At 46.6% G+C, this 26,780-nt stretch overlaps 1 protein-coding gene across 1 annotated transcript in view; it reads left to right on the forward strand.

Moving 5' to 3' along the window:
• Positions 1–26,780, forward strand: part of SEZ6L (seizure related 6 homolog like) — an 85,896-nt gene that overhangs the window by 40,854 nt on the left and 18,262 nt on the right. The window contains exons 10-12 of the mRNA XM_006147867.3: positions 7,148–7,344; positions 13,189–13,383; positions 16,431–16,622. Of these exons, the coding sequence (XP_006147929.1) occupies positions 7,148–7,344; positions 13,189–13,383; positions 16,431–16,622 (584 nt within the window). The remainder of the gene's footprint in view (positions 1–7,147; positions 7,345–13,188; positions 13,384–16,430; positions 16,623–26,780) is intronic.

A 26,780-nucleotide genomic window follows, 5' to 3' on the forward strand; every position in this document is an offset into this window, starting at 1 on the left:
TCAATTCCTGATCCAAACTAAAGTCCAGGCCTGCTGGTCTATGTCTGTAGCTCTAGCTATTCAGGAGGCTGAGACAGGAGGGCTATGGCAGGGAGACTCCGCCTTCATTTATTTTTTTAATTTACAATAAAAACAAAAATCCCTGTTTCTAGTAAATAGTTGTTCCCCTAATCCCTGGACCCTTCCCCCAGTCCTTGACAACCCCCAAGTTACGTCCTATCTCCATGAATTTACTCAATCTGAATATTTCTTATCAATGGAACAGAACTGGGTTGACGGAAAAGTTATGACATGTTTCAACATAGAAAAAAACGCATCAGGACTTTTCTGACGAACGTGACTGGATTCTTTCACTTCGCAGGATGTTTTCGAGGTTCAGGCGTGTCTCACATGGCATCACACGTCACATGTGCCTGTGCTTCATCCCCTTCTATGACTAAAGAATATCCCTTCATGTGAATATCCCCTGGGTCATGTGCCCAGGATCCGACAGGCAGGAAGACCAGAAAAAGGGGGTCATGGTGTGGCCAGACCCTGTGGAGGGAGTTCACCTCTCGCTCTTTCTGGGGTGTGTGTACATGACAAGACACATACACTATCATAAAGAAAGTTTTAAATTAAAAAAAAAATAGAATGGAGTCAGGGAGATGCCATCCGATAATCCGAGTGGAAGATGAGAGTGATGTGGGCAAAGCCAGACACAGTGGCCAAAGAGGAAGAAAGGGGTGGGCTGTTGAGGGGATGGAAGCTCAGGTCTCAGCTGAGAGCTCAAACTCTAGGCCTGTAGGAGGCCTTTCTCTGGCCCCGGAGGCAGGGACTGACCTTGGGGAGTTCCATTGTCCTGTAGAGTCTCCCTGAGGGGACTCTGCTTTACTCAGTCCCATCTCTTCACTCAGTCTCAAACCCGCCTGCTTGCCAGTGCCTCTCTGTCTCCCATGGTCTGGAGTCAAACTGCTGTCCTGAAGTCTGGGTGCCTCTCCGGGTGATACGCAGCTGGAGTAGCAATCTAGACCTCTGCAGAAAGCCTCGCCCTGCGCTGTGGTCAGTCTTCCCAAAGTGAACCCTGCACATGTTCCTCTTGATTGCTTCGGAAAGCCCAGGGCCAGGGATCCCGGGTGGACAGGGCACGTGAAAATGCAATGGGTGAGCAGAAACGCAGACTCGCCCGGGGATCGGGGAGGGGAGCTACGTTTCCAGCCTCTGCATGTGTAACTGCAGGCAGTCAGAGGGCGGGTGCAGAGGGGCTGCAGGGGGTAAGCTCTTTCTCCAACCCTCTTCCTGTCCGTGGGTTATTTCACTACTCCTCGGGTGGAAACTGCCTTGCATACAGTAGGTCTCTTGGTCATAATAAGTGTTTCAGCCTAATAACCCTGCAATTCTTTTTTTTCCCTAAGAATTTTTTTAACTTTTTATTTATTTGTTTACTTATTTATTTTTATTGGACCTGGAGAGGGGAGAGTGAGAAAGCAAGATGCCAGGTCCAGAGGTCAAACTGCGGTCGGTTATGTGGGAGTCCAGCGCCCTTAACTACCATGCCACCTGCCGACCCTAATCACCCTGTAATTCTAAGTATCATTTTGAAACATCATCCCACTCTCAGCAGGGTCCTGCTGTTGGGGATTCTGTAGTGAGGAAGGGCCAGGTCAGGAAACAAGAAAATGTTGATCTCTCTCTGTCTCTCTCTCTCTGACTCTCTCTCTCTCTCTCTGTCTCTCGCTCGCTCTCTTTCATGGGCTCCTGAATGGGGACAGAACCTCCTGAGACTGGCTGCCTTTCACTTTCCCCAGCAAGGGTTTTATTACTTCCTCCAGGTGCGGTCACTTTTAAGGAGATCTAGAATTGTCTCCTGCACAGAGAAAGAGACAGAGAGACAGGCACCCTCAACAGGGTCTCCATGCTGCACCCCACCCCCGCCTCAGCCTGCCCGGGTCACAGGGATGTGTAGGTACACGGATATGTATGGGAGGCCTCCGGATGCAAACCTGGGACCTTCCTCTGTGGGTCCATTACTTTACCACGGCACCCCCAGCTGACCCCAAGAAAATGGATCTTATTTTCACCATCATGGGTGACAGCCACCTCACTCTCAATACCCTCCTTTTCCTATTAGTTCTGTCCCCAGCAAGGAGGCAGCTCCAGCCTGCTTCTGTCCTTACTCTTTTCTTCATAAGTTTTGTAGCCAATCACTGTTCCCCAAGCGCCCAAGAAAGACATCTGCCAAGTCACCAAGAGCTCCCTTGAAGCCCTCCTTACTAGGCTTAAAGTGAGGGTGTTGCATTTTCTTACTCCCCTCTCCATGACCCCCGCCCCCACAGGGACAGCTCCCCCTAGGGTCCCCTGACAGACTCACTAATGGTCCAGTGCACTTTTTGCCTCCTCTTATATAAGTCAGAGGTGGGGGAAGGGTTATTAGAAGAGCTGCATAGACAGTGGTAGGTGACGTCAGCGGTACCCTAAGTTCTGTGACACTTGCCACCATGTGCCTCCTATGACCCCTCACTGCATGCCCCTACTCAGCTCTCCGTGTGAAGGCTTTCTCTAGGGCCCCCTGGGTAGGCCAGAGTGCTAGCGATCAGTACACCTGGAAGCAGCCCTCAGGCAATAAGGGATGTGAGTTGGAGGATAAATACCCCAGCTCCCTCTCCCCCAATGTGTGTTCTGCGCTCTCTCTCAGACTGAGCTCCATATGCAAAGTGCAAGCTGCCCATCAATGCACTCTGCATTGACCCTTCCCTTCCTCTGTCTCACTTCGCCCCAGGTACTGCCTGGGATGGTCTCTCAGATAAGCCAGGCTTCCCAAGACACCTCTTTGCTCAAGCTCTGCTCTGGACAGCCCAGTCTCAGCCAACAGCCAAGAATCTCTCTTTAGACTGTTGGAATGCTCAGTAACTATTGACTTGTTCTAAGCTTAGAACTTTGATTGAAGTTCTAGGCCAACCAAAGAGGGTTGCATTTCAGTTTGTTGTACACTGTTTACAAAGTACACTCACATAAGTCAGAGCTTCTGAACCTTGACATTATTTTAGACTAGGTCATTTTTTGTGGAGGACTGTTGTGTGCTCCAGGGTATTTAACAGCATCTAGGAGTTGACTCTCCAATGGCACCCACCAGTTGGGACAACCGTGTCTTCAGACATGGCCAAATATCTCCTGGAGGGCCAAACCACCCTTCATTGAGAACCACAGACGTAAGTCATCTGATGTATTTAGTAAATTATAACCAGAGAGAGAAAGATAGGGGGCTGTTGGGGGCATGAAAGTAATGCGATGTTCTGTGAGACTGATCAACAAGGAAGGGGGTCTGGGTGTGTATGCAGAGACCTCCCTGAACACTTCGGGGACACACGTGCCCATGATCTGAGGCTACTGGAAACTGGGGGGTAGATGGCGGTGTGGAAACTGTTGCAAATGCCTGGTTCTCTATTTTGCTCTGTCTCTCTTACTCATGGGAGAAACAAATGAATAATTTTTTTTAAGAATTACTTATTTTAATCATTGATTTATTTTGTTTTTAATTTTACTATAGGACATGTGTGCTCACCAGAGAGAGACAGTAAGAGAGAGAAAAAGTCAGAAAGCAAGCCGCCAAGTCTGGGACTTGAACCACAGTCAGACACATGGAAATCCAGTGCCTTAACCACTCTGCCGCCACCTGCTGGTCCCCCAAAATAAAAATTTTAACATAAATAAATATGGGCCAGCGGGTGGCAGGGTGGTTAAGCCGCTGGATTTCCACATGGCCAACCACAGTTTGAGTCGCAGACCTGGCAGCTTGAAAATCATGCTGGGCGTGTGTCCGTGCATGCCCCTAATCCCAAAAGGAGAGTGGAGGAGAAGGGATTGCAGCTTGACCATCCCTTCTGGGGGATGATTTCTTTCTTTCCTTTTCCCTGTCTCCCTGTTTCTCTCTGGCAAGCACATGTGTCCCACAGCAAAAGTCTAAAATAGAACAATGGAGAAGGATGATGGTGGTGGTGGTGGCGGCCATAACACGCACAGTGGAAACTGGAACAGGATCACGTGACTTAGCAATGACTTGACCTTGCTTGCTCAGGTGCTCACAGTGGACCAGGAATTTGACCCCAGACCTTCTGCATGTCTTTCCTTCTCCTCAAAGCCCGTGACATAGAGTGGAATTTACGAAGCCTGATTCCCAGACAAGGCCCTTCGCAAAAATCACACACCTCCATAAAAGTGACAAAGCTGAGAACAAAACCCAAATTTCCTGACTTCCTGGCTCAGTGCAGCTTCCTGTTTCACAGAGAACAAAGAGTTGAGTGAGGTTTTCAAATGCAAGCTATTTGCACCCTTGAAGATGCTTCTCCCGTGCTTAGATCACTGAAATGAATGATGGAATAGACAACTCGTGCACCGTCTGCAGCCCACTGTTACCAGCAGATCAGCTGTGAAGTCGGCTTAAGGAATGAGTGTCTGCCGTCTACCCCGTTCACCCTTGCCTAATCCAGCACGTGGTGAGCGACTGATGTCTTCACGGTACTTAGAGCTAAAGAGGCTCTTCCCTGCCACAGGTCATGCGCTGACATCGGCCCTGCCATTTCTGCTGTCAGACAGACTCTCTGCCAGGCTCTTTCTGACCATGGCACGTATCAAGGACCTACTGTGTACGAAGAGGTTGACAATTCCGGAATCTCAATGTAGTAGCGGCCTCGGGGCTACACTCTACTTGAGAACTGGCAGAGGGTAGGAAGGCTCTGTAGACTTTGACTTGAAGCCATGTGTGCGAAGCCAGCAGACAGCTTTATTAGGAGAGGCTGTTTGGGGCCTGGTGGAAGGGAAGCTGATAGAGATTATGGGAGGGGAGCGATTAAACCATCAAAGGGCTGAGCTCTGGGGGTACACTCCATAGCATGCTGGACTGCAGTGCTGGAAGCCACGTGTCAACCACCAGTTCAAATCCCCAGGCTAGCCTGAAAACAGTCTGAGCATACAAGGGTTCCCCAGACCCTGAGAAGCTGGAGGACTGGGGAAGGGAATCACAACTGTTGAGACTTTTTTTGAGGGTTCTCTCTATTGCTTTCTCTCACATACGCATAGGCATGTGTGCGCACACGCTCGCTATCATAAAAATAAAATAAAATAAATAAAATAAAACCTTCCTAAACCATCCCTCAGGGCAACTTACACAAGAGGTGCCATGGAAGGTGTTGGGGTGGATCAACTGCAATCCCTACCCCTAGAAGCAAACTGCCCACAGCATCCTCACATTTCTGCTGTTTCGCTCTTACCACTTCCAAGACTGGCATGGAGAGCTGCCACCCACCACCCGTCCCCGACTGGCAGCACACTTCACCATGGAGAGCTGGGTGGAGCCATGTGGAGGGGGTGGCTCTGGTCTGTCCACAGCAGTTCCAGGGGCTTTGTTCAGGGTGGTGAATTACTCAGTCCTGCTGCTCCCATTTAAAGCCCTTCGGTGTGTCCCCAGCTCCAGCAAGATGCTGTCCCAATGCCTCGGCTCAGCTCTTCAAGCTCTTCTCAGTCCAGTCCCCGCAGAACTCTGCAGACTCCCGTGCCTTCACCCATAGGCCAGGCACTCTGGTTCCTTCTGGGGCCATGACTTCTCTCTTGTCTTTCTCTCTCTGCCTTGTGATTGGCCTTCTCCCCACTCTTGAGGTTCCCCCACTCTGTCTCAAGGCTTCAAAGCAAACATTACTTCCTCCAGGGAGTCCTCCATACCACCCCCAATCTGAGTTAGTCCCTGCTCTACACCTCAATCATAAATCTTACCTTAATTCTTGACTAAATAGATCGCTACACCGTGACTCCTCTGAACACAGCACAGTGCCAGGCACGTACCATGTGCTGAAGACATGCTGGGCAAGCCCTGGCACAGTGGCACAGTGAGGGTGCAATGCCTGCAAGGCTGGAAGTCACGTGACAGACCCAGGTTTTTTTCCAAGCTTGGCGCATGTAAAACAGCTCGCACGAGCGTGCCCCTCATCCTGGCTGGCTGGGAAAGGTTGTGGGGGGTTCCTGGAGTGAGACTCTGGTCTTTCTTGGAAGGAAGGAAGGGAGGAAGGGAAAAGGGTGAGAGGGAAGAGGAAAAGACTGCAAAGGGAAGGACAGGAGAAAGGGAAAGGAAAGAAAGAAAAATTTTCTTAAAGAATTATTTTTTTAATTTTACTCATTTATTTCTTCTTCATTTGACCAGAGAGAGCGAGAGCGAGGGAAAGCGAGAAAGCAAACTACCAAGTCTAGGACTCGAACAGCAATCAGCCGTGCGGAAGTCCAGCTCCTTAACCGCCATGCCACCTGCCAGCCCCAAAGGAACAGTTTTTTTAAATATTAGAGAAAAGGAGACAAGAAGAAGAGAGAGATGTAAGAGAGAAAAAGAAGAGCGATGAGGGGGGAAGGCACACGAGCTGATATCTGGTCACAGTCAATGCAGACAAAGCTGAATGTCTGGCAGTCTTTCAATCAGAGATCAATCTCATCCAGCTCGCCTAAGACGGCATGCGTGTCCGTGGCATACCGATGTGCTTTCTGGATTATTAATTGTCCACTGCGGATCTAATATTTAGTATGGAGGGACTTTCTTGCACTTGAGCCTTTGATAATGTGTCACCCTTTAATGCTATGGATAGTGAAAGCAGCTTGGAGCATATTTCATGAATAAGGGACCTCTGCCTCATGCTCTGTCCCACCCCTTACATGTAATAGATAACTCAGTTGATGTTGAAGGATATGCCGCATAATAAAGGAAAATGTATTTCGCCCTACATGAAAATGCATGTTATAATTAGCAAGCTGTCAGCATGCTCTGCATCAGGGAAGAAAGAAAGACCCTTGTCATGCAGCCAGCATGTAGCTCAACTGCACATAGTTGTCACCCAAGAAGTGATTCCTGATGACAGGGGTGTTGAAGATGATTCCTCTGACAATGCAGTATTTGGCTTTGTAAGGAGTCTCGTACATGCAAGACCATTCACGAATGTGTCCACTCATCCACAAATCTGTGTGCCGTTTGTTGGAAAGAACAGCCTGCCCTGGTCACATGCATCATTTATACTTATCTCAACCCCAATTCCTAATCCTGGGGTCTTAAGAAATTGTATTTTTAAAAAAATTAAAACCGTGTTGAATGTCCATACCCTGCTTCACCTGAATCCTCTTCTCTCTGCCCTCCAAGCCTGAACCTGAGCAACAGCGATATTTTGACCATCTATGACGGTGACGAGGTCATGCCCCACATCTTGGGACAATACCTTGGGAACAGTGGTCCCCAGAAGCTGTACTCCTCCACGCCAGACCTAACCATCCAGTTCCACTCAGACCCTGCTGGCCTCATCTTTGGAAAGGGCCAGGGATTTATCATGAACTACATAGGTAGGTGTCTCAGGTGGTCTATTTTTTTTCTTTGTGTTTAGATGTGGGTTAAGATGGTTTCCCCTATGGGGCCAGCAGGTGGCATGGTGGTTAAGATGTTGGACTCCCACATGGCTGTCAGCAGTTGGCTGGGACCTGGCAGCTTGAAAATCCTGCTGGGTACGTGTGTGTATGCCCAAATTCCTTGGAGAAGAATGGAGGAGAAGGGATTGGCCATCCGCCCAGAGGTGATTTCTCACTGTCTCTGTCTCTCTCTGGCAAGTGCACACACCCCATGGCAAAAACCCTAAAAAGGAAAAAAAGAGAGAGAGAGAGATGATTTCCTCTAGATAGATCTGTTGAAGATTCTGTGCTATGTGGGTGTTTCAGTGTGTTTACACAGTAAATATAAATAGTTTATAAGCAGCGGGGCTCTCTAGTCAGGAGCAGAGTTTGAATCCTAGTGCTGTTACCAACCACTGTGTGATCTTGGGAAAGTCATGGAACCTCTCTGAATATCTTTTGTGTCATCTGTGGAAGGGAAATAGGGATACCTCCTCATAAGGCTGCTGTCAGCACTTACTAGGTTATGCCTCATGATGTTAAGAATCGCCATGTTTCGTGTGTAGGCAACTGACGTGTTCATACTATCAACACACTCCACTGTATTTACAACTTCTCAAAGCACCGTCTTCACCATCATGCCTGAAGTAAAGTTAGGTTCTCCTCCAGGACTCTCCTTCCTCTGTCCCATCCGAGGTCCCACTGACCCTAGCCCAGAGGAACATTGAACAACTCACAGAGCATCTGGCCACTCCCTGTTATGTCATAGCAGAATTAGTTCCAGGCCTGCAAGGATAAGGAGCTCTCTCACCAGGGGCAATGCTGAGCTTCCTTACTCCCAACTCTAAGAGTTCTTCCATCCCTAATATTCTTGGTAGCAGCAGTAAACCTGGGAGACACAGGTGGTAATTAAGACCTAACATCTTGGGATCAGCAGATGGCATAATGGGTGAGTCACTGGACTCCACCTAGTCAACTGTGATTCAAGTTCCGGACCTGGAGGCTTAGAGGTTATGCCAGGTACATGTGCGTGCATGCCCAGAATCCTGAAAGGAGACTAGAGGAGAATGAATTGGGACATAGCCATAACCTCAGGGGGTGATTTCTCACTTTCTGTCTCTCTGTCTCTCTCTCTGTCTCTCCAGCAAGTGCATGTACCCTATAGCAAAAGAATCTCTCTTTTAACAAAAGAAAAAGATCTGATGTCTTCTGACATCTAGAATGGTGGGTGGTTGTATCAACAACATAAGTGGGCAGGACTCAGCCAATGGTTAGGGGGCATGCTTGAACTACTCAAGAGCTAGTAGGCATCTCGATTTCCAGAATAGAGCAGAGAAAAAGGAGATTCACCCTACCAATCCCAACCCACCACCATCACTACCAAAGCCCCTCTGGCTGGATTCCATGTGTTCAGTTCCTCCACTTTGCTTGAAGAATTGCCCATCTCTACCTATTTAAATGGTCCTCTCTCCACCAACCCTTGGCTCTAAACCACAAGCAACAATCCTTACCAATGGATGTCTCAAGAAACCTCATGCGTGCTAACATAAGTTCCTTGTTTTGTTTGGTGGTTTTGTTTTTCCAGCTGGTAAACATTTCTCACCCCAGCATGTGGCATGTCCACCTCTCAGAGAGGTGACCACAAGTATCAAGCCTTTTTTATGTTTCCCTGGGACTTTTTTTAACCCTTGACTGTGCTAAATGTTTTCAAAGAGGTCTTGTTGCTCATTTTCGTAGGTTTCCCACTCTTTGCCGGGCAGTCCCAGGTGTCAGGGGATGCGATGGCTCAGGTTGGCTGTCCAGTTGCGTGCCTTTCAGGGTCAGCTGCCCTTGCAGGGCAGTTTCTGGTGGATTGGCCTCAGACTCTTTCCTTAGACTTCCCTTCCCTCTGAGAGATGAGATCATAGTTTTGTTCATTTGTCTCCTCTGGTGCCAAGTCAGTCTTCCAAAACTGCCTTCAGCTTGATGGAGAAAATCTGTCGCCACCCAAGGCTGATCAAGGTTAACCAGAAAGTCTGGCCAATATTCCAAGTGGCAACATCTTGAAGAGATATTCCTCGTCATTGAACTTGAAACTTAGATTTGTGTGACAATGTACCATTGGCAAGTACATTCGTATACGTTATTTAATTTCATCTTCAAAGGCATCATCTTCATTTTCCAGAGAGTTTGGTTCACCAACGTCTCCTGATGTTTCCTATAGGCTTGGCTCTGGGCTAGGCATCAGGATCTAGGGATGAATAAAGTATCCTCCCTGCCCTCCAGCCAGATAGTAAAAACGGGAGAAGCAGCCCAGTTAACAATGTCAGGGTCGTGTGCTGATGCCACCGAAAAGGCAAGCATCGGATTGCAGAAAATGTTTCCCAGGGATACACAGCCTGGCTAATTTGGGTAAAGGAGAAGGAGAGAGAGTGAACGAGAATAATTCCATTTCCTCTTATTTCTGTTAAAGCGACACACAGTTAATTTCACAAGGATGGCAAATGGACCTCTGCAGTTAATTTCAACGCCAGTCCTTTGCTTGTGACTACATTGAAGACCATGTTGAAAAGAACTCAGAAGAGGTTATTCCTGAAATCAATGGGAAAGGAAGCCATGGTTGATTTGTGGTATCTGTAATGGGCATGGGAGATGTATTTGCTATCCTGGGTCTAGATTTGACCAGACATGAATGCAACTTCTATTCAGTAGAGAGATAAGGGGGTAGGGCCAGGGATTTCTGTGGTCTTCTAGAGAATTCTGAAGCTTCTAGACTAGCCTAAAGGCCTAACCTCAGCTCTAAAAGGGACAAAGACTTATCTGCTCTGGACATAGCAAGAGCCTTCCATAGGAAGACTCTGGGCCCACATGATTCTGACCCTACCAGAATTCTCCTTTGCACAAACATCAGTTTGCAGAGAGCTGCAAACACCAGTTCTTCTCACTGCTTCCTATTCTTTTCCTAGTGTCTACAGTCAAGGGCATGGAAAAGAAGGGAATTAAAGTCAGAGATAAGTAAAGAGTGGTTTTGGAGGAGATTTTTGTGTGAATTCCTCTAGGAATAAACCTAGGACAATAAATAACCTCCATGTTGTAAGTCAATTCCAAATGATTCCCTGGAGTACCACATTGAGGAGAATTGAGAAGGCTCAACTTTTTTGAAAAAGAATGCTGTGATTGATTAGTGATGTCTGCCATGAGCATGAAACTGGTAAATAGTGATGTGTACTCAGTGTATTTAGGCATTTCTTTTGCCTACAGGTTGGACCATGATGCTGATCTTGACCCTGAGACTAAAACTATGGCTTTAGATCTGTGTAGCCTTAGTGCCCGGCATATAATATTGGGTCAAAAGAAAAGTCGTGATGTATTTTTCTGTTTTTCTACACAAAAATGTGTCATGCTTTTCCAAAGACCCAGTAGATGCTTAGAAAATCTTAATCAAAGACCTAAACGAATACACGTAATTCACTTTAGTATCCACACAACTACTATCACATTCTGCCTGTTAATTAGCTTTCACATACTTTTTGGGAATGACAAGGTCATGATTCTTGACCCCACTCTACAAATGAGAACAACAGGGCTTAGAGAAGTTCATTGACGTGACTGGAGTCACAGAGCTTCTGAGAGAAAGAAAGGGGAGTAAAGGAGATGTCTTCCAACTCCTTGGCTAGTTTAGCAAAGTTAACAAGAGCCCATAGGGGCAGATAATTCTAGAACCTCCAATTAGGGTGCTCAGTAAACATGCAGATTTCTGAATCACAGTCTCTGGGGGATAGAATCTGAGAACTAAAGAGCAGGAGAACTAAATGACGTAGCCAAGGTCACCCACTAGTAAACAGTGGCGACAAGATGCAGCCAAGGCTCTGCTACATGGTGTCAACCACTGAGTAATTACAAATGTGATGCGTGTCACAAAGGAAGCAGGAGGTCCCACAGGAGTGTGCAGCCATGTGGTTCACCCTGAGAAGGCTGACAAGCAAATGCTTCTCAGTCTCAAGGCATTTGACACAGGGCAGACCACGTTTCCAGTGTTTGCTTCCATTTCTGCCTTTTCATCCATAATTTGAGTCTTTACAGCTGCGTCCTAAATTCAGGGCTTGGCTGATTTTTCAAAAGACTAAAAATAGAGGCTCCTGTTCCCCACTACGCAATTCTAGAAGCCATTTTCCTGCCCGTTCTTCTTGCAGACACCCCTGAGATCTCCCTTCCCCAAATAAAATCATGATGAAATCCTGGGAAAAGCCATTGCTTGCTTCTCAGAATGACTTTCCTGCAGACAATGAAGGCGCTTTGCTTTCCCCAGAAGCACATAAGAACTGCAAATTAATTACACGACATAATTAGCTCTCTTCTCCAAATCTGTGCAGTGGGCACTTTGAGGCAAGAATAGTAATAGTGGGCTTTGGATTGCTACCTTAGTAACGCGAGTTTGCAGGAGGAAAACAGAATTACGCCTGAGGAAGATCATAAGCTCTTCTGGAATATGGTTAATAGGTGTTGCTGATATGCAGCTTGACTTGAAACACAGCAATTATTTTTATTTGAATACTTAAGAATGTATCTTAATGCATATTACAACTGTATATATATATATATACACACATATATATGTGTATGTGTGTATGTGTATATATAGATATAGTTGTGTATATACACACACACACACACACACGTGGAGAGAGAGTTGTGTATATATACACACACACACACACGTATATATATATATACACATACACATATACATATACATTACATTTCACCCACCCTGTGGATTTACAGATATTCTTAGGATGAGGGTATTGTTGCATAATACAATACAGCACAAACTATCAATAAACATTATCTCACAGTTTCCATGGATCAGGAAATCAGGAACAACAGTCATTGGGTGACTCTGTCTTGGGGGTCTCTAATGAGGTTGCAGTTGAGACGTCAGCAAGGGCTTCACTCTCATCTGAAACCTTGACTGGGGCTGGGACGTGCCCTTCCAAATGGCTCCTGCACATGGCCGACAAGGCAGTTGCTGCCAATTACTGGCAGGAGGCCTCCGTTTCTCTCCGTGTGGATCTCTCCAGAGGTCTACCTGAGCATCCCCACAACATGGCAGCTGCCTGCTCCCAAGCAAGCGGTCCAAGAAAGAACACACAGAGACCCTTTATGTCTTCTGTCTTGGAAGTCACATGCAGTCACTTTTACACAAGCCTTTCTTTTTTTTTAATATTTATTTATTTATTTATTTATATTTATTTATTTTAAATTTGTCCAGAGAGGGACTGAGTGTGGAACAGGGAGAAAGTGAGAAAGTGAGCTGCCAGATCTGGGACTCAAACTGTGGTTGGCCATATGGGAGTCCAGCACCCTTAACTACCACGCCACCTGCCAGCCACCACATTAGCCTTCTGAGTATTGTTGGGGCTACACAAGAGTATAAATTCGAGGAGGTGGGAGCTGTTGCAGGACACCTCAAAAGCTCACTACCACGACAAGGAAGACATGGCTGTGATTATTCCCTCGTGAAAAGTGAAGCACCTGATCCAGAGAGAAGTGTTGGTCTCTGGTCTAGTAAGTGGCAGAGTTAGGATTCCATCTAACTCTTAAATCCTACACTGGTTTTATCAAACCAAGAGAATGCTTGGTGAATTCAGCAGCCCATGGGGAAGGGAATTGTGAAATCCCACTAAAAGAATTCTGACTGATGAAGGGATTTGGGAAGTACATACCTTGTTTCTGGAGGGTTTTTCTTCTATTCATTCTTTCTACTAGCTTTCACCAAGGGTGACCCAAGCAAAAAGATCTAAGGATGATTTTTTTTTAAAGAGGTATCAAGGAATGACTCCTGCTCAGATTTGCCAGAGATCCAGAATGGCTGGAAAACCACTTCTCACACAGAACTTGTGAGGGGGGCCAGAATCACCTACCAGTGTGACCCCGGCTACGACATTGTGGGCAGCGACACCCTCACCTGCCAGTGGGACCTCAGCTGGAGCAGTGACCCCCCATTTTGTGAGAAAAGTAAGAATAACTTTGATTTCTTCTTCTAGATCACTGGGTGGTAAATGTCTCGTGGATGTAATTTTAATGTGAATGCAAGGGAGTTGTTGAATGTAGAATCTTGCCTCTTTCCTACCTCACCAATTCATTGGTATTGTTCACAACTGTCATTTTGTAGCCCTAAGACAGGAATCTCAGATCAGGTGCTTCCAGAAGCCTGGCAAGGAATGTAAATGAGCAAAATAGGCTAGGTATGAGACTATAGGGAGTGGTGTGGACTGTGGTGAATGGGAGTGTATGTAGCCTGTATAAAAACAACATTCAAGGGAACCAGCAGTTAGCGTAATGGCTATGTCTCTGGACTCCCACGTAGTCAACCGCGGTTCATGTCCCGGACCTGGTGGCTTAAAACTCACGCCAGGCGTGTGTGCGTGCGTGCCCAAGATCCTGAGAGGAGAATGGAGGAGAAGGGATTGCAACGTGACCATCCCCCCTGGGGAGGGGTGATTTCTCGCTTTCTGTCTCTATGTCTCTCTCTGGCTGGCTGGCGAGCACACGCACCGTATAGCGAAAATTTCTCCAAAAAATAAAATAAAATAAAATAAAATAAAATCAACATTCAAATTCAGGTTTCTAAAATACCTGTAGTATCAAAGCAAAATAAGTCTGAGTTGGCCCACAGAGCCCCAGTTCTAAAACCCTACGCAAGGGAACATTTTCCCAGCCTCTTTATTCCTGCATCCCCCAGGAAAGAGAGCCAGGCATGTCTTGCAAAGGGGTAGGAAAAGGAAATGCTTCTGATTTCTACCAGGAGCCTTACTAGCAGGGGGAGGAGCTAAATTTGGAAATGGCCTCCCCCCCACCAGCCATCTGCTTCTACGTCCTAAATAAAACTCTGGTCTCCAAACCTCTCGCTAGGAATCCTTGGTGATTCTCTGGTAGACATATTCAATATCACTTGAATCACCAAGAGTACAGTAAGAAATATTAAATCTAGCAGAGAAGAAGGGGATCAGGGAAGGAGTGTGGCTCTTACTTATAATTCCTGCCGTAAACCTTTCAACATCAAAGACTATTCATTATAATTATGGGAAACATGACAGAATCTGCCAATCTGCTCAAGAGTCACAAAATTGAGTCTATAAACTGGTCTAGGAGTTCTGTAACAGTAGGGTCTGTGCGTGTATGTGTGTGTGTGTGTGTGTGTGTGTGTGTGTATTGACAGAAAATAGGAACAAGACCTGTGATTAATCAAATCAACATCATGATTTACAACATTGTGAGAGCTTAGAAAGGACTCGAGCCAGCTCTCTATAGAAAGGTCTTCTCGCCTGACTCAGTTTTTGCCAAGAAAAGACCTAAATTAGGGCAACCCAATTTGCATTGGGCATTATGTCCCCATGCTGGGTGTCTTACTCACTCTCCATCCAAGACAGAGAAGACCCACTGCACTGCCTCAGTGCCTTCTCTTCTAGTAAAATGAAGTCAGCTAAACCCTGTGGGACAATGGAGTGTCCCCTGTGTGACAGTAACCCCTGTCATTGGTTAAACTACCCTTGTGATTTCAAGAAATAAATATAAGCATGTCTTAACATTGCATTGGTAACAGCACGTATTTAACCTATCCAAGCAGTACTAAATGTATGAAGTAGAAAGAGGGAATCCTTGGTGACTTTGCTTCCTGGAAGCAACGCCACTGTATAAACTGTATTCTATAATGTGCCATTTGAGCGTGTGTACACAGTCACACACACATATCACATGGAACACACAGACACATACATGTGTGACTATGTAGGCATATGTGGATAAACACATAGAAAGAGCTAAAGATAGAGATTTTGCCATAAAGGGATCCATTTTTATAAACTGCCTTGCAACTGCTTTTTGTGGGCTTAGAAAAATGGATATCTTTTGGGGACCAGCAGATGGCATAATGGTTACATCACTGGACTCCCACGTAGTTAACCACGGTTTGAGTCCCAGACCCGGCAGCTTAAAATTCACGCCGGGCACGTGTGCGTGCGTGCCCAAGATCCCAAGAGGAGAATGGAGGAGAAGGGATTGCATCATGGCCATTCCCCATGGGGAGTGATTTCTCATTTTCTGTCTCTGACTCTCTCTGTCGGGTGAGCGCATGTGCCCTATAGCAAAATTCTCTCAAAAAAATTTTTAAAATAAGTACAGATATCTTTTCATATCATACCTGTAGTCCACTTTGTTCTCTTTTAATTGGTGCATTGCCGTCCTTTGATCTATATTGAGTTTTTAATTGAAGAAGCAGCCATGCTTACTTACCATGTTCAAGTGCCACAAAGAGAACAATGATGGCCCTTTGCTTTGTTATCTTCAGTGGTTGAACTGGGTTTTGTGGAATAGCTGTTTCATGATATTTAACTCTTCCCCTATTAAAGGATTTGCATTGTTTTTCTTTTTCTTTAAGCCATTAAAAATAATGGTATGGTGTACAGCCTGATAAAGTTGTCTGTAAATACCAGTGGGGGATTGGTTTCAAGACCAAAATTGGTTTGATTGGTTTCATACCAAAATCTATGGATGCTTAAGTCTCTTATACAAAACGGCATAGCATTTGCAAATGACCTATGCATATCCTCCTCTATACCTTGAATCACCTCTAGATTATTTATAATTCCTAATACAGGGTGAATGCTATATAAACAGTTGTTATACTGCACTGGATTTTTAAATGCTTGTATTTTTTATTATTGTTTTGCCATTTTGTATTCCCTTTTATCCCCCTAAGTATTTTTGACCTGTGGTTGGTCTAATCAGCAAATGAAGAACCTGTGGATACCTGAGGTTGACCACATGTAAATCTTTGGATCCTGACACAAATTCTTGGAGCAAATTCCTGAAAGAGGAATTCAATTCAAGTCTCTTTCCTTGTGGCCTGTTCTTCAGCCACCTTGAACAAGCCAAAGAGGCATTATCTTCCAAAGGGAAGAGAAATGCATGAGGAACCTCTGTGAAATGTTTTGTAATTCTTGTCAGACTTAACAACCACTAAGGGGTCTGATGCTTTCTTGGGCTGGTTTTGTCCTGTGTAGTTATGTACTGCACCGACCCTGGAGAAGTGGACCACTCGACCCGCCTGATGTCGGACCCTGTGCTGCTGGTGGGCACCACCATCCAGTACACCTGCAACCCCGGCTTTGTGCTTGAAGGGAGTTCTCTTCTCACCTGCTACAGCCGCGAAACAGGGACTCCCATCTGGACCTCTCGCCTGCCCCACTGTGTCTGTGAGTCCCAATCGCTTCCTCTCTTTACAGTGGAGGGTGTGGCCACTAGAAGGAGGTATTCTACTTTTGGAGGGCTTTTACTATTATTCTGATCTGATGGTAACAGCTAACACTGATACTGCATAGGATTGGGAGCACTCGTATTATACTTATGGTCACATTATCAGCTATTGCAATGTTCTCTTTCGTCCTCAGAAAGCTCTGGGAGTTTGGTATTGTTGTCTCCATTTTAAGGAGAGGATAACAGAGCCAGGCTATGGCCTGGTGGTTAAGGGAACTTGTTCCACATGGCTGACAGGTTCAGTGACTTGGGAAACACTCCAGACACATGTGCATGAGAAAGGAGGGAGAGAATGGAGAAGAAGGAATTGAGGCATGACCATTCTCCATGGGAATGGGGTGCTTTCTCCACCCCGTCTCTCTCTGTCTCCCTGTCTGTCTCTCGCTGGCAAATGTGCACACCCTCTGGCAAAATAAAATATAAAGAAGAGAATGCTCAAGTTCAAAGAGGCTAAATCCTTGCCTCAGGTCACACAGCTATCAATAGTTCATGGAGGAGGCTAGGTGCAAACCCAGACCTTTCTAAAAGCTCCCCAGAGATTCTGATGTATGAGGGTTTCACACTCATTGCTTAAAGAAAGCACAGGTGGGACCAGCAGAGGGCGTAATGCTAAGTCATCCGACTCCCATGTAGTTGACTGGTGGCTTAAATCTCACGCCAGGCCTGTGCACGTGCATGCCCAAAATCCCCAGAGGAGAATGGAGGAGTAGGAGTTACAGTGTGGCCACCTCCCCAGGGGGTGATTTCTTGCTTTCTGTCTCTCTGTCTCTCTGGTGAATGCACGCACTATATAGCAAAAGTCTCTCTCTAAAAAAAAGAAAGAAAGAAAAAGTAAAAAAGAAAGCAGGAGGTTCCATGAAAGGAACAGAGCTTTACACGCTATTGGGGGTCCTTTCAGAGTTTAAATTGGTGTGTTAGGAGCAGCTCATTAGGGATACAGCCATCGCAAACCCCAGAAGTCTTGATCATGTTTGGGAACCAAGAACTCAACTGTAGAAGAAAAAAGATGAAATTTCAGCAAACAGCCTGCGCTGTCACCCCCACCTACTGTGATTAACACAACGTGTGTCTCTCGCAGTCCCCACAGCGCTATGTCCTGTGACTGCTCACAACTCTGCGAACACGCTTCGCTAACGCTGATGCCCAAACGAATGAGCAGCGCCATCGTGTGGATGGCGGAAGCAGTCATGCCAGAAGGCGATGGGAAGGCAAAACAGTCCTGCCCTGGGGAAGCTGGTACTTACTGAGCACTTACTAGAGGCCAGGCTCCATTCTAAGGGTGTCACGGGCACTAAGGCTTCTATTCCTGAGAGGAAAAAATAAAACCCAGGAAGTCTCTACTGTTTCTGGCTCAGAGGATGGAGCACGCCAAGTTCAAACTCTCAGATCTCCCTCTCTGCTCTATTCGTGAACCCTCCAAGGCCCAGGTCCCATTTGTTAGTTAATGAATTCACTTCTCTGTCCCAAATACATGAAGAATGTTAGGTCCGCATCACTTACTTAATATATTTCCTTTCATTAACGTCCTTCTTTTCTTAGAGGGAGATTTATACTTCAGTCTTCCTATTTCCCCTCTTTTTTTGAGGGGGGAGGTTTTTGCTATAGGGTACGTGCGCTCACCAGAAAGACAGAGAGAGAGAGAGAGAAAGTGAGAAATCACCCCCCAGCGGGGATGGCCATGCTGCAATCCCTTCTCCTCCATTCTCCTCTTGGGATCTTGGGCACGCACACACATGGGCCCAACGTGAGTTTAGGCCACTAGATCCGGACTCGAACCGTGGTCGACTACATGGGAGTCGAGCGATGTAGCCATCACTCCAACTGCTGGTTCTAGCCTATTTTTAAAAAGGGGAACTTTATTAAATATCAGAAACTCTGGGTCACATAGCCCTGTGTTTCCATCTGCTTCTTTAGTCAGAGTCCTAGAATTTCAGAGGTGAAGGGAATCTGGAGATGAAATACAACAGAGGGATAAATTAGAGAGAAAATGCAATTGTCCCGTTTAGCAGATAATAGCTATAGTTATCATTTATTGAATGTGGAGACACGCTGCTAAGCAAATTGTATGTATTCGTAAGTGTATGTGTCTATATGTCTGCATATATTTCTTTAGATATTCATAGATTAAGAAGATGGAGATGCATAGGTGAATACAGATAACAATGTTTATCATTCATTGAATGTGTAAGACTTGCTTCTTTCTTTTTCTTTTCTTTTCCTTTTTTTTTTAAGAGAGAGATTTTACTATAGGGCACATCTTCTCACCAGAGAGACAGAAAGCGAGAAATCACCCTCCATGGGGAAAACCCATGCATAGGTTTTTCATCAGTTTTTCATGACCTTTTCAAAGACCCCTTCACGTATGTGTGCGTCTTTGGCTCAGAAGAAACTATTAGGTTGTTGGGAAAGTCATGATGTATGTTTTTCCTGTTTTTCTATGTAAAAAATGCATCATGACTTTCTCAACGACCCAGTATTACAAAGGTCACCGCCCTCTTCTGTGGACAGAACTAGGATTCGAACTTAAGACTCTGGTTGCCAGGTCCAGTGGCCCTTAGGCCAGCATTTCGCTGTGGTTGACAGAGTACAAGCCCGTGAAGGGATGTCCCAGTGGAATTTCGGCCTAGGTAAGACCCTATCCTCTCACTCGCAAGCACATCCCCTCCTAAGTCCCCAAGACTTTGGGCCACGTCCACACTGTCCAGTTTTTATTTGGGGGTGAATTGTATCTGCAAAATGATCGAGTGAAACCCTAATGCTCGGTACCTGTGACTGGGACTTTTATTGGAAGTAGAGTCTTTGCAGATGGAATTCAGTTAAGGTGAGGGTGTGCTGGGTTGGAGTGGGCGCTCATACAGTGGCTGGTGTTTTTACGGGAAGAGAAAACTCTGGAGCCAGGTGGAGACAGACACAGGGAGAAGGCTGTGTCATGTTGGAAGCAGAGACTGGCATGATTGTGTCACTAGCTGCAAGCAAAGGAGACCGCAGATCGCCAGCCAGTCAGAAGAGACGAGGAAATGCTCTCTCCTGCGGATTTTAGATGGAGCACAACCCGCTGATATCTCGATCTCGGATTTCCATCCTCCAGAACTAATGGACACTACATTTCATTCATTCATTCATTTATTCCATGAGTGAAAGAGATAGAGATGACATCATCAACAGGGTCTCGACGCCAGGACTCACCCCACTTGACCCAGGCCCAGATCATGGCAAAGGCGTGGCAATCGGGGAGGGCTCCAGAGTTGAACCAGAACTTTCCCACGTGGGATTGCCTCTCAGAGACACTGTGCCACTGTCTGCTCCCAAGACAAGAAGTTTCTGTTGTTCTTTTTTTAGAGAGAGGATTTTTGCTATAGGGCACGTGCACTCACCAGAGAGACAGACAGAAAGTGAGAAATCACCTCCCAAGGGGGATGGCCACACCGCAATCCCTTCTCCTCCATTCTCCTCTTGGGATTTTGGGTATGCACATACACATTCCTGGCATGAATTGTAAGCTGCTGGGGCCAGGACTCAAATCATGGTCAACTGTGTGGGAGCCCAGCGACATAACCACTACATCATCTGCTGCACCCAAGTTTTCTGTGGTTCTTAGCCCCCCAGCCTGCGATACGTCATTAGAGCAACTCCAGGAAACAATCTCCTTCTAGCAACTGTACAACAGTTCAGACACAGCTTCAAAACGCAAGCTGCAGAGACCCAGAGATGAAAGGCTAAAAACAAAAGCTGGTTTAAAAATAGCGAAAGGTGGAGATATCCTTTTTTTAAAAGAAAAGGCACTTCACTAATGAGGCACAGCCTCTGCAGACCCTCTGCTGTAACAGCCACTGCATTTCTGAGAAGCAAGCCTCGCCTTCTGTAAGAGCACCTTTCCTGACACCTCGGGGTTGGATCTGCAGAGCTGAGGTGAGACGGCTTCCCTGACACCCATGCTAATGAGTTCACAAGCCAAGTGGGGTGTCAGAAAGTGGTACTCCCAGAAGCCCGCAGGGGAGTCAGGCATGTGGTGACAGTGACTCTACAGGCAGAAGGGGTTGATGGGAGAAAACTTACGAGGATAAGAGGGTGGTCACGATCTAGCAATGTGGCATCTGAGTGACAGAGGCTGTGGCCTGGGTTCTGAAGGTTTTTGTAAGGATGAGTTGGTTGGACATAAGACAGCTTTAAAATGTTCCATCAGTTGAACAAAGGGACCAGCTCTGATGTGATGAGCACTTGGTGTGCCAAGCTCTTCTCCAACAATAAGATACTCAGGATTTGGGCCAGCAGGTGGCGTGGTGGTTAAGGTGCTAGACTCCCATGTGGCATATGGTTTGAGTCCCCGACCTGGCAGCTTCCTTTCTCTCTCTCACGCTCTGTCTTTCTCCTATAGCAAATTAGGAAGAATAATACAGGGACCAGCAGACCAGCAGATGGCATATTGGTTATCTCGCTGGACTCTCACGTAGTCGACCACAGTTCAAGTCTCGGATCCAGCTGCTTAAAATTCATGCCAGGCGCATGTGCATGTGAGCCCATGATTCCAAGAGGAAAATGGAGAAGGGATTGCGACGTGGCCATCCCCCTTGGGGGAATGGCGATTTCTCACTTTCTGTGTGTGTGTGTGTCTCTCTCTCTGGTGAGCATATGCATCCTATAGCAAAAATCTCTCTCTCAAAAGAAAAGAATAGTAATAATACAAATGAAATAAATAAATGAATAATTTTAAGAAATAATTATTTATTTTATTTATTTATTTTTAAAATTGTACTATAGGGCACATGCACTTACCAGAGAGAGATGAGAGAGAGAGAGAGAGAGAGAGCAAGCTACCAGATCCAGGACTCGAACTATGGTCAGCCATGTGAGAGTCCAGCACCTCAACTACCATACCACCTGCTGGCCCTAATAAATTATTTTTAAAAAGAAACAAAAAAAGATGCTTTGGACTCACCAAACTGCATGGGTGGCGTGTGCAACCATTTCAAATAGGCAAGAAGGGAGATCCAGAGGGGATGAGCATCTTCCCTGAGGTCACACAGCATGGAAAAGGAGAACCCAGGATTCTAATTTAAGCCTGGCTAAACCCCAAAACATCTTCCTTCCTCATTACTCTGCAGTTCAGCTTTGGACTAAGCTCTGATGTTTTCCAGTTGACAAAAAAAATCTTCCACCCACAAGCGTATGAAACAGGCAGGGAAAACTGTGTCCGTTCGGCTTGACTACAGGTTCCAGAGCAGTTGCCTGCCCGAGGTCATAGTGTGGTCCAGTTGAGACCTGAAGCCGTGTCAGACCAGCCACAGCATGGCGCTTAAACAAAGGATGCAACAAACAATAGTATGTGTCACCATTACCCTTGTCGTTATTGTGAGCAACATTTCCCTGCTTTGCAGAGACCTCTCCTCTCCAATGGAAGCATCGTAGGTCCCTCCTGAAGTTCCATGCCGCACACGTAAACCATGCCAACAGAAATGAGGAGACTCTCAGGGGCACTCTCTGGGAGGCACTTAACTTGCTAAGGGACAGCAATTCCCCGGAGGCCCGAGCCCTTCACAGTCTTGTCCCCAGAGCACCTTGGATAGGAGACAGGGGGATTTGCCAATGGGGACAGAGCCCGCAGGTGCCGTGGCCAGATGATGACAAAAGCAAAAGTCCTTGATGAGCTGCCCCCAGGGTCCTAGCTAGTGCCCGTCTTCTGTAGAAATCCTTGTCTCTAGGAAAGCAGAATCTCTTTGAAGAAATTCAGTGACCCAGGGGGACTTGGACAAAGAAAGCCCTTTGTTATAATAGTTATGTTAAAGGCACAGGGCTCAAAGCTGAACAGGTCCAGGGTCACTTCCCAGCTCTGTGTGACCCTGGATCAGCCTTTTTCCTCATCCAAGAGGCCAGAAAACGGAACTGGCCCTGTGGTGTCATGGTTAAGTGCTGGGTGTTGGGAACCAGATCCCACATGGCCAACTGTGGTTCAAATCCCAGCCCCAGTGGCTTGAAAGACACACTGGGTGCGTATGTGCCCCAAATTCCGATTTGGAGGATGGAGAGATGGAGGAGAAGAGATTGTAGCATGACTACACCCTGCTGACAGGTGCTTTTTCTCTTTACCTCCTTCCATCTCTGCCCCCAGCAAAAATAGTAATAATAATAACAAATTAAAAATTAAAAAACACAAAACAAAGAAAAAGGCCAGAAAATGGTCATGTCAATCGCACATGTAAAAGCCCCCGACAACGTGCCTGGCGTGTAGTAAGTGCTCAGTTAATGCTGGTTGCTAGTTACCACTCGGTTTCAATGCTTGTCAGGTATTTTACAAACCACACGTAATAATAACTAGAGAACGTGATTTTCAACAGGTTGCTTAAATGTGCTTCGAAAATGTACATCTTTGTCCCCTATAGTTAGAGAAAAAAGAACATGGAAGGGGACAAAAAAGAAACAAGAATAGATTTAGGATTACATCTCTAAGATCACCAGTTAAATTCACTGGAATTCCTGAGAGAGAACAGAATAGTTACACCAATTGTGAAACCAGCAGATGGAGTGGCAGTTACATTGCTGGACTCCCACATGGCCAGCCATGGTTCGAGTCCTGAACCTGGTGGCTTTAAAATCACGCCGGGTTCTCTCTCTCTCTCTCTCTCTCTCTCTGGTGAGGACTTGCACCATATAGCAAAACTCTTTTTTTGAGAGGTTTTTGCTATAGGGCGCGTGCGCTCGCCAGACAGAAAGAGACAGACAGAAAGCGAGAAATCACCCCCCGGGGGGATGGCCACGCCACAATCCCTTCTTCTCCATTCTCCTCTCGGGATCTTGGACACACACGCACACGCACCCGGTGCGAGTTTTAAGCCACTGGGTCTGGGACGCGAACCGCAGTCGACTACATGGGAGCCCAGCGACATAGCCATTACACTAACTGCTGGTCCCCATATAGCAAAACTTTAAAGAAAAGAATTACCTGCCTACACTGCCAGTACCATCTAGGTCGAAACCCTGCCTATGCTCTTCCTTCAGAGAGCGGGTCCATGCCAGGCCCAGCTCAGTCTCAGCTAAGGAGGAAGTCTTGGTCAAGCCATTTACTTAACAGCCAGGAAAAATGGAGTCCGGAGATGTAAACCAATCCACACAAAGTCCCACAACAGACCTAGGCCTTCCGCTTCAAATCCCAGTCATTTTCCCTGTCACTCTCCTGCCATTTCCTGGGTGCTGAGGATCCAAAAACACCTGCAAAGGGAGGGATGTCTGCCCAGGAAAAAGTCTCCGTGGAAGTCTTCTCCATCATGGACGTCTTCCCGATGACTGGATCAAAACTGGACTGACTGGAGGGCCAGGTTCAAAGCACAGCTCAACCCCTTCATTCCTGGGCGACGTTCAGAGGGGGGTTCCACTAGAGCCTCAGTTTCCTCGTCTGTAAAATGCCGTACAGTGCAGTGGTCAACAGCAGGCTTGGGGGACCAGCAGGTGGCAGGGTAAGTTAACACCAGTGGTTGAGTGTATGTGACTGAACCGGAAATAAAACCCTGAGACTCCTGTCAGGAGGCGAGCGCCTTAATCTCACACCCGTGAGGCCAAGCTTTACTTTAGAGGCTTCTCTAGGTGCCTCAGCACACACTGCGTTCGAGGCTCAGAGGGAAGGAGTTCTCCTGGAGTGATGAGTCTATATCCCAAGGCTCCATCTTGGCTCTGGGCTGAAACGTGTAGGGTCTATATGTAAGAAGCAGGGGGCACCCCCTTATCAGCCTGTGGACAAAGCACTGGGCTCCCACACAGGCAACCATGGTTCAAGTCCCAGACCTGGCGGCTTGCTTTTTCACTTTCTCTCTCTCTGTCTTTCTCTCTGGAAAGCACATGTACCCTATAACAAAATTTTTTAAATAATAATAACAATAAATAAAAATAGACTTGCCCCCCCCCCAGGTTTGAACCCTCTCTACTAACCAACCGGTGACATATGACAGGTTAATTTCATGCTTCATTTCCTCCAATTTCAAATGAAGATGATGATGAAAATATGTGTCTTGGGGTGTTATTATCATTAAAAGAGTTCCTAGACAGAAAACTCAAAACAGTGTCTGGCTCAAAGGAGACAGTTGGAAAACATTGTACATTCTGGTCATGACTGTTGTTACCTTTAAGGATTTGAGAAAGGATTAGAAATAATGTATGCAAAGCATCTAATATGGAATAGATGTTCAAGTATTTCAGAAATTAATTAAATGATGGATTAATTTATTAACCATGCCGAGACACCAACGTGGTGCTCCCAAGCCCTGGCTGAAGTTTAGAATAGCCTGGAGGATTCTAGAAAGCATACTCTGGGGGGATTAATTAAGTTAAAATTCCTTGGAGGGTCGGGCTAGGCACTGGATAATTTGGGGTGATTGTAGCCCTTAGCCTGCAGTGTGAACAGCTGGGGATGCCACGCCCATCTCTTCCTAGACCTACGGTCAATTTTCTTCTTTACATCCAGGTCCAATAACCTATGCAGTATGCACTCTGTACCTCCCTAGACCAGGACAGTGCCTGGCATAGAATTCGCAGTCAAGGGGGGCCAGCAAGTGGTGTCGCGGTTAAGGTACTGAACTCCCATGTGGTCAACTGCAGTTCAAGTCCCGAACCCAGCACCTTGAAACTCACACCAGGCATGTGTGCGCACATGCCAAGATTCCCAAGAGGAGACTGAAAGAGAAGGGTTTGCAGCGTGGCCATCGCCTCTGGGGGGGGGGGGTGATTTCTCACTTTCTTTCTCTCTGTCTCTGTCTCTCTGGCAAGCACACACACCCTGTAGCAAAAATCTCTCTCAAAAAAAAAAAATTGCATTTGGGACATATTTATGGAATACCTAAAGGAATGAACTGTTAAGTTTCAAGGAGACAGGGACCATGTCGATGTTGCTCATCATTTTATATCCAGGGCCAAGAACAGTGTCTGGTACATACAAGATGCTCTAATAAATGTTTTTTGTATTAATTAATTTGTTAAATTCCTGGCAGACTAGATGTTGTGGGGAAATCCTTCCTAGTGAACACTGCCACCTGCTGGTTGCTGTGCTGCACTGCAAGTAATAGGACCAGTTGGTGGAAAGAGGAAATCAAAGTTTATCTTTGTTTTGGTGCAAAAAAGAATTGAAATCAATGTTTTCCATGAACTCGTTTTTGTTTTTTTTTTTTACTCATAATGGAGTGCAAGTGTGCACATGAGAGAGATACAGAGAGAGAAAGAGACAAGCTCCCTCTGTAGAGTCTGATCATGCCACCCTCCCGTCCAGCCCAGAGGATCCTGGGCACCCACGTGGGCACCCCTGCACGTATCTGGCATGAGGTTCACATGGCAGTGGTTGTGTGGGATCCTACTTCTCTCGAGCAGCATGTTAGGTCTGCCCCATCCGTGAACTATTTGAAGACCCCTTGTGCACTTGAAATTTGAGGTCCAAGGTCCCCTCCGAATGTCCGGCCAGGGAAAGGGGCACGCCCAAGTTCATGTGGTCATCTGCAGGGTTCAGTTCTTCACCAGCTGTTGGCCAGAGGTTTCCCTCAACTGCTTTCCACATGGGCCTGTCCATTGGGCAGCTCACAGCATGGCCGATGGCTTCCCTCACACCAGTAAGGGTCTGCTGGTCAGGAGGAAGTTCCAGTCTGACGTAGCATCATGGCAGAAGTGACATCCCAGCCCCTTCGCCATGTTCTGTCACAGTCTTTGCCCACATGCAGAGACCATGAATCCCAGGAGCAGGGATCACGGAGGCTGCCGTAGCATTTGTTCACCCTAGACCACTGTGGATGGGACGGGAAAGAGCTCCTGGCAGAAAGAACAGCACAAAGCACCACGGGTTAAAATAGTACCATCTATGACCAGCAGGTGGCGAGGTGGTTAAGGTGCTGGATCCCACATGGCCATCTCTGCCGTCTCTGGGTGCCCAAAATCCTGAGATTGGAGGAGAAGGCATTGTGGCATGGCCAACCCCCGCAGGGGATGATTTCTCACTTTTTCTCTGTGTATCTCTCTGGCGAGTGCACGTGCCTTATAGCAAAAATCTTTTTTTTTTTTTTGGAGAGAAAGAGAGAGAGAGATTTTTGCTATAGGGCCCGTGCACTCGCCAGAGAGATACACAGAGAAAA

This window comes from Tupaia chinensis, unplaced genomic scaffold (genome assembly GCF_000334495.1).
Source record: "Tupaia chinensis unplaced genomic scaffold, TupChi_1.0 Scaffold000226_1, whole genome shotgun sequence".
Classification (NCBI taxonomy): Eukaryota; Metazoa; Chordata; class Mammalia; order Scandentia; family Tupaiidae; genus Tupaia; species Tupaia belangeri.